Below are 7,903 nucleotides of genomic sequence, written 5' to 3'. Positions count from 1 at the left end.
ATCTTTTTCTTTTTCTTTTCCTTTTTTTTTTTTTTTTTGTTTGTTTTGTTTTCCTCCCAATCCTCTTAGGTGCAATGATGATGTAACCAGCTCCAAAATTGGACTGGTACAGTGTATACCAATAACAATTCCAGTATGGATTCCCAGTCTTCTCTTTATCCAGTTTTCATTCTTGCTTTTCCAACTCCCCCATCCTCTCAATAATTGCCTGCAAATTTGCAACAAAATGTCGAAGTTAATCTTGGGCTTCACTCCAAGCAGCTCAAGTACTTAGAAAAAATACTTAATTTTTTTTCTTTTCATATTGCCCAGGTAACCAAATCATATAAAACAAATAACAGCAGGATACAAGGGAAAAAAATACTAGGACTAGCCGCTTCTTTAGTCAAAATGTTGCAACTGCTAGTTTACGTGCGATCATAAGATGGAAAAAGCAAGAATTTGATCGTTTTGGTGCATCTGGAGCACCATAATATTCCTACTATGGACAACATACGGAAAACTTGACTATTTTTGAGTTGATTGATGATCTAATAAACCGAAAAATTTACATCATCATTATCATTTTTTTTAAGGGGTTCAATATCAGCCATTTCTGGTTACTAATGGTGTTTCCCCCATTAACTTATAATTGGCTAGTTCAGGGAAAACACTAGTCTGTAGCACTCAATATTGGCTAAACGAATGATACTGGTCAACATAGCCCCATATGGGTCAACACTAGTGGTCAACGCAATGGGTTCGGTTGATTTGTGCTGTTTCAATTCTCACACACTCGTCTGGTGCCTCACTTGAGTTCTGAAAGACTCATCTTGGTGCCTTATGAGTTTAAAAATATTCTTTAGATGCTGGGATAACTTCCATATTGACACGCCAAATTCTTCCATTTTGGTATCTTAATGGAAATAGGAGGGAAGTGTAGGCACAGGAGTGAAATGTAAGAAAGGACAAGAAGAGCTGACTATTTAAAATACATATATGTGAGTGATGTTTTTTCAGCGACTATCTGATAGATTGTTAAGAAAACATATATGCTATTCTTTTACTACTCAAATTTAAAAGGAAACATTCAGAGAAAAATGCTTCATATGATTAGTTAAAAAACACACAATGAACCTACAGGAATTGCTGACTTAGATGATGCCAGACTTGCCCCCTGCTAGCTAAGGTTAAAACCAAATTAGTTTTCAAAACTTTTCTACAAGTTTTCAAAATTTATCCTAATCATTTATTTCAGTTTAAATTTTATTAGGATCACTTTCTCACGATTATTAAGTTGCAAATATAATAGTATACTGGGCGAACCAAAAGAATACCATGCGACAGCCCTGACTGGTAGGTAAGCAGCCAACACAACTACATAATAATGTCCCCAGCCAAGACCAGGTACAGATATCTACATAGTATAAGAAATCAGCATACGTATATAACCTAAAGGCAAAATAAGTAAAAAAGGAAATCAAATCAAAAATTTTAAAAAGACTAAAAATAAAGTTAAAAAAAATGAATAGATAACTAAGACATGGTTACTCGAACCAATAAAGATGGATGGGCTTGTTAATATTTAAAACAAATCTTCAAAGAAGCCTTATTTTCATCAAGTTGTGTTAAACTAGCTGTCAACCTGTTAGGCCCAAATTTTCTTTGACACTGTCTACTTATATCTATACAAATGTTAAACTGGAAAAATCAACAAGCTTTCTACATCTCAAAGTATCTCATGCTGATAGTTACTAGGACAGGTGTAGCTAACTTTAACAGAGAAAACAAAAACAGTGATAAAAGAAGACTAACAGATGATGGCATGATAATGAGCCAAAAATGGTAAGTTAATTATAAAAATAAGCATTCCCAGGAGGCATGTTTTGATTGATTGATAGATAGTAGTCCAAAAGTATAGTTCTAATGGATTCAAGTGCACTTTCTAGTACAGATTTTTTCTAAAAAGATCACATGTATAACCAAGAGGTTAATGAGGTCACCTTTTTGCTTGTTTCTTGAAGCTCACCAGCAAGAATGAACTCATCCAATATGAGATATACCTTCACAGAGTAAAAAAATATGGTGAGTGAAAATTATATGGTTATTCAGATAATTAAGTCTGCAAAACATTAATGAATTTATATCATAAAAGATTCTATTTTGCCAAAACTTAAACCTTGATTAGCCTCTCATAATGTATAGCTATTGCACCTCAAGAATCTTATTATGTGTATGTAACAGGCAGCATATGCACATGCATGAGCACAAGTTCAGTATTCCACAAACAATGGACAAAGAGGTTAGACTATGTTCCTCTTATAAGAAGGAATATCCTTCGTTCCCAATTTTTTGGCCTAGCATCTGATTTAAGTGCAATAATGTGTCCCGTTGACTCCAACCTAACTCTGACATCTTCACAGCCCCAGAGAGTCGTAAGGAGTTGCAAAAGATGGATCGATATGCTTTTGTTTCTTAATTACACAAAACTGGTGTAGTAATTCAGATCATGTTGAAGAAACATAATTTCCTAAAGACTTTGTGGCCTTTAATTTAATAAAGCCATTCAATGCAAGCTACAGAAGACTCATATAGTGGATTAATCCATATAAAAATATTTAACTGATAATGCATAACTAGATCACTAACCCAGTAAATCTATACTATATCAAAAAAAGCATTGCAGGCCCTTTGGTCTGTCAAATATGCCCACCTATGGAATATTATTTGACTTGCAAAAGAAAATTTATTATATATAATTATTAGCATGGGTTGTTTGTGGAAAAAAATGTCCAAATAATTAGGGCTTACTGGGATGGTTGGGCCCAAAATCCCACAGGATTCTTGGGTTGGGCTAGTACAACTATCGAAAAATATTGAATTAGAGACGGGCTAAGCCTATATCTACAACCATTCAAAACTATCTTTTATATGGCTTGGCCCGAATCTCATAGGAAGAAAAAGATAACCTCAGCAGGTTATTATTTTCTCTCTATGGGACTCAGCCCAAGCCATTCCAAAGGCCTCTAGGTATTAGGAATATAAGCCTAGCCCAAGTTTCCTTTTTTCTAGTTGCACAAGTCCAAACCCATGAATCCCATAGGATTTTGGGCCTGAACATCCAAGTAGGCCCTTAATCTCAATACTCTCTTTAGCTTCTAAATCCATGGGATTCTGGGCTTGAACATCCAAGCAGGCCCTTAATCTCAATATTCTCTTCAGCTTCTAAATCCCACATCCGATGGGATTTTTCTAACACTCCAAATTTCTCTTCTTGCTATCATATAAAACATCTCTGTCTAACAAACTTATTTCTCAACTATTCCTATCTTCTCTCTAACAACCTCATCCACATCCAATCTCTATCTTCTGTTTTAGTTTTCATTTTCTATTTTATTTCTTATTTGTTTAATATTATTTACTATCTTTGTTTGGCATTCCTTTAATCAAAATGATGATTCTTATTTGTTATTGTCTTATGTAATCTAATTATTGTTTTTATTAAACATGCATCATGCGTACTTATATGCTTGTTTTTTTAAAAAGAATGTTGCAAGATAAAAGGATACTGTAATTACAAGGTCAGATCTAAAATGATATTAGCCAAGAAAATAAGCAACAAATCTTGTTCACCCACCAAATAAAGAATAAATCAACAAATAAAAAACAAAATTCCACCAGCCATAAAGAATGATAATGTTCTCATCATCTCATGTGACAGTTCAGCTTAAAAAGGTCAAAGCTTCCAGCTTAACATCTATATGGATTAGTAAGGAAAATGAGTCTGAAGGAAAAGCTATACGATGAGGAAATGATGAGATTAATACAATCAAACTGTAAATAAGCTGAAGATTACTGTTAATAGAGTGACTATTCTAAAACCAGTTAATTGAGTGACCATAGTCAACCATGTAAAGCATTTAAAAAAGCTAAAATAAAAGGCTGTGAAGGGGTGACGGACCTTGTGATAATTAAATACCAAATCTAGTTCACACACATTGCTGAAAAAATGATCCAGTATCTCCACAAATAGATGGATGCATTCCAAGTATGCTAACTCATTGTCAGTGATATCAACACACATTGAAAAGAAGAGTCCTGCATATCTTCTGTAGATAATTTTGTGCGTGCGGAACTGTAAGAAAAAAATGTACCAAATTCAAACACAAAAGAGTGATAATGCAAAGCAATAAAACAGTAAATCAAGACAACATCTGAAATACAAAATATGATAAAGACTTTCTAATTGAAAAAATAACTCAGAACAGCAAAACTAGTCAATCAACAACATAAGGCTAAAAAGAAATAGTAAATGATTTTCTTGATTTTGAAGTTAAAAGATAGATGAACACATATATAAAAATATTTATGTTGGGTAAATGAAGTGGAGATATGCTCCTTCTATATTACTAGAATGAACCTGCGTCTTCTACACTAGGGAAAATTAAAGCAATAAGGCCAGCAATTATGCATTTGTCAACATGTTAAGCACTATGGAAGATCGCTCGAACAGGGCATACACTAGCATAACTATGAAAGTGGAACAAAAATAACATATATTAGAAGAGGCACAGAAGTAGCACTGAGACAACCTATGTACATTGATGTCCATGCACACGAAAGGTTTAAGGATGCAGAAACAATTAAAAAAAATTACATATTGTCATCCCAAGTTTTAAACTTCCCAAAATCTGATGGTTGTACAGTCAACTAAACTCTAATTCTGATGATCATCTATCCAAACCAGAAGTATGCCACCTACCCCACAATCGCAACACCATCTTTCTCTTCCATAACCTCCCCCCCCCCCCCACCTTTCCCCCGCAAAAAAAAAAAAAAAAAAAAAAAAAACCCGACCCACCCCACCCAATCACCTAGAATGAAGAATGTAGATGAACCCTCTTCATTAAATGTAAAATGTTATAGCAAACAAACAATACGAAACAGATGAGGCCAAGGAAAAGCAACTGTTAAATATCTTAGACATATCTAACATGAGTAAGGTGTTGAATTTCATAATATCGGACTACAAAATATGCTGATTTCACCATTATAAATTCCTCATATGCTTATTCTCAAACCTTTGGGCAGCAAATAAAAATTACATAATATCTGGAACAGATGTGTGCTCTAATATGCAATTTTTATTGGACTGCAAAATATGATGATTTCACTATCGGAATCCCTCGTATGCTTATTGTCAAATCTTTGGGCAGCAAAAGAATATTACATTATCTCTGGACCAAACATGTGTGCTCTAATATGTGATTTTTATTGGACTGTAAATTATGCTGATTTCACCATTGGAAATCCCTTGAATGCTTATTCTCAAACCTTTGGGCAGCAAATGAATATCACATTATCTCTGGAACAGACATTTGTGCTCTAATATGCGATTTTTTATGTGCAACAACAGCAATGGGTGAATGTTGAATGCAGTAAGCCATTGATTTTAAAGCTTGAGGGCAGTGGAGTGTGACATTTCCTGATAGATGGCAGAAAGGTGCTCAACAAGGTTCATGGATCCACCAGAAGATCAACAGGTTCTTTCGGTTCCACTAAATGATTCCTTAAGAGCTGATTAAGTTTCATTTTTTTTTCAATCCAGAAAAAGTATTATAGAAACTATGGGTAGCAAATTTTCTACATACAAGAGTCCTCTTATTTTTAACTAGTAAAAAAGGGGACACAAGGGGCTGTTTGGTTGCCTATGCAATTTTCTGAAACAGATAATAGTTATAAAGCATGATTATCTACAAAACAGGTTCTATGAAAAAACAGGAGGAGACCTGTTTTTCATAAAACTCATTTTTCATGTTTTATGACTTCACAGATTTGGTAAAACAGATTTTATGGAAAACAATCAAGCAACATTTTTTTGGTAAAACTCATCCATTTTGAGCCTTTTGTATACCTGTTTTAGTAAAACTTACAAACCAAACAGCACCTAAATGAATTTTCTCCTATTTCTTTCCTCATTTGCTCATCTTTGTCTTCTCCTCTCTCCTTCTCTCCACCTTGTGACGTTAGAATGTGTATTAGACCAACATAGTGCTTTAACTGTCAATAGCCACATCCCACAAATATGCATTAAGACTTAAATTGGATGGAAAAGCCTCAAGGACTCCAAAGTCCAAAGCCTTGAATCACCTTGAACTAGCCTGTGTTGTCTTATACCCCCATTCATACTGTATTCATCTGTACTAGGTTGACAAGTTGGTACCACCAGTTGATAAGTCAGTTTACAGTAAATACGTTCCTACAAACCAGCATGGGGAGATATTGGCAATAAAAATCAGCAGACGCAAATGGGTATGAGCTGATATTACAGTACATGGACAAAACTATAAAAGATAGGATTGACTCAAATTGGAGATGTGTTTGTTGGGTTTGGATCGTCTTAGGCCAACAATTGTTTGGTTCAAGGCAACTCAGCCAACTGGAAACAACCAAGTAGTGTAACAAGCAAATGATGGAAAAGTCTAACAAACAATCTTTTCGACATACAATGATAGTGATCTTGATGGCAATTTTAAACTAAATATGTCAAGGTAATGAAAATCAAATGGTACCCATCTTACTACATCTGCAAAGGGACAAATGAATACCACACCCAATAATACAACCTGAGCTATTCAGTAAACCAAAAATTGTTCCTTGAAACTTCGAACTAGAAGAGGGAACAGGATCTTGATTTCCTGGTCCCTTTTACACTTTCTTTCTCATTCTCTGTTTATACCTTCCGTTTTGCATATTGAACTAGCATATCATTCTATTTCGAATCACCTCAAAGAAAGTATGCTCCACAGAAAGTCCAAATCATTGTCTCCAAACCATCTATCAGCGCTATAGCTCTCTGAAGAAAATGTTCTCGTTATCCCAATGGGCCGGAATCACCCTCATCCCCTCCCTTTTCTTGTGAATCTTTTCTATTAGGCTAAAAAAATTCTGCTTTTTAAATTGACATTGGCATCTGATTTCTTTTTCCTCTTTGCACCATAAAAATAACGACTAGGTTTTGGAATTTGTTTTCGTACCTCAACGAAATTGGTGAACTTCGGATCCCTGTTGACCACCAATCGGTGGACCTGCAAAATTAGAAGAAAAATACCATTTTTAATCTACAAAACAATCTCAGGAGAAGAAAGATACAATATTTAATCAAGAAAATCTTAAAAGGATCAAGAAAGAACAAGAAAAAAAAAATCTCAATCAAGAAATGGATAGAGGAGAGGAGAGCGAGAATTACCTCGTATTCTACCTTGTGCTTCTCGGAATCCTCGAGGGGGACGTAGTACTTGGCCAGGCGCGTCTTGCCCTGCCGATTCTGCAGCAATATGAAGCGAATCTGCCATTCCAATTCGAATAGAACGTACATTACATATCAAATCGAAACAAGAACAAGAAGCAGAGGAGAGATCGGGAGAAACCATATCGTTCGAGAGAGAATAGAGAGAGGAGATTTCCGGGGAGACGGGAGAGGGGAGATGGAGGCCGGACGAGGGCTTTTCCTGGTTCCGATCTCGGAGTCGAGAGTCTTCGTTTGATATGCCGAGCCCTCTTGTTGTTGGACCTTGGACTCGCTTCCTCTGGCTTCTCCCACCTGTAACATTACGTGTCGAAGCTTATTGGATCAACTGGTGTTTTGCGCTCGGTAAGTCGCCGTGCGGCTCTTACGGAACAGGTTTAGGTTGGCAATGGCAGCTGTGAGCCATCCAAAGCAAGTGCCATGGCAGGAGTATATTCTAAAGCTTGCCTATTAGCATCTGTAATAGGTTTTTTCAATCTTGGATCTGAGATCAGCAACGTAATTTGATCTTTATTTTTGAAATATGAAGTTAAGATGTCATTTCCTTTTCTCTAATATAGTAAAAATAACTTTCACGATGCTTAGTTTTTTGCCCATAAAAAATTGAATTGGATG

General features: G+C 35.5%; 1 protein-coding gene across 1 annotated transcript; it reads right to left on the bottom strand.

Annotated features, from left to right (window-relative positions):
- LOC140850926 (AP-2 complex subunit sigma-like) lies at nucleotides 1-7,621 on the bottom strand. The gene is made up of 6 exons (XM_073255416.1): nucleotides 7,410-7,621; nucleotides 7,229-7,327; nucleotides 7,017-7,067; nucleotides 3,941-4,114; nucleotides 1,983-2,042; nucleotides 1-208 (listed from the first exon to the last, which is right to left on the bottom strand). Exons 1-6 carry the CDS (start codon nucleotides 7,410-7,412, stop codon nucleotides 167-169), a joined length of 429 nt encoding a protein of 142 aa, XP_073111517.1. The 5' UTR covers nucleotides 7,413-7,621; the 3' UTR covers nucleotides 1-166.
- Between the last annotated feature and the right edge of the window lie 282 nt (nucleotides 7,622-7,903).

Source organism: Elaeis guineensis, chromosome 4 (assembly GCF_000442705.2).
Source record: "Elaeis guineensis isolate ETL-2024a chromosome 4, EG11, whole genome shotgun sequence".
Taxonomy (NCBI): domain Eukaryota; kingdom Viridiplantae; phylum Streptophyta; class Magnoliopsida; order Arecales; family Arecaceae; genus Elaeis; species Elaeis guineensis.
This window is presented reverse-complemented; position numbering and strand designations above follow the sequence as displayed.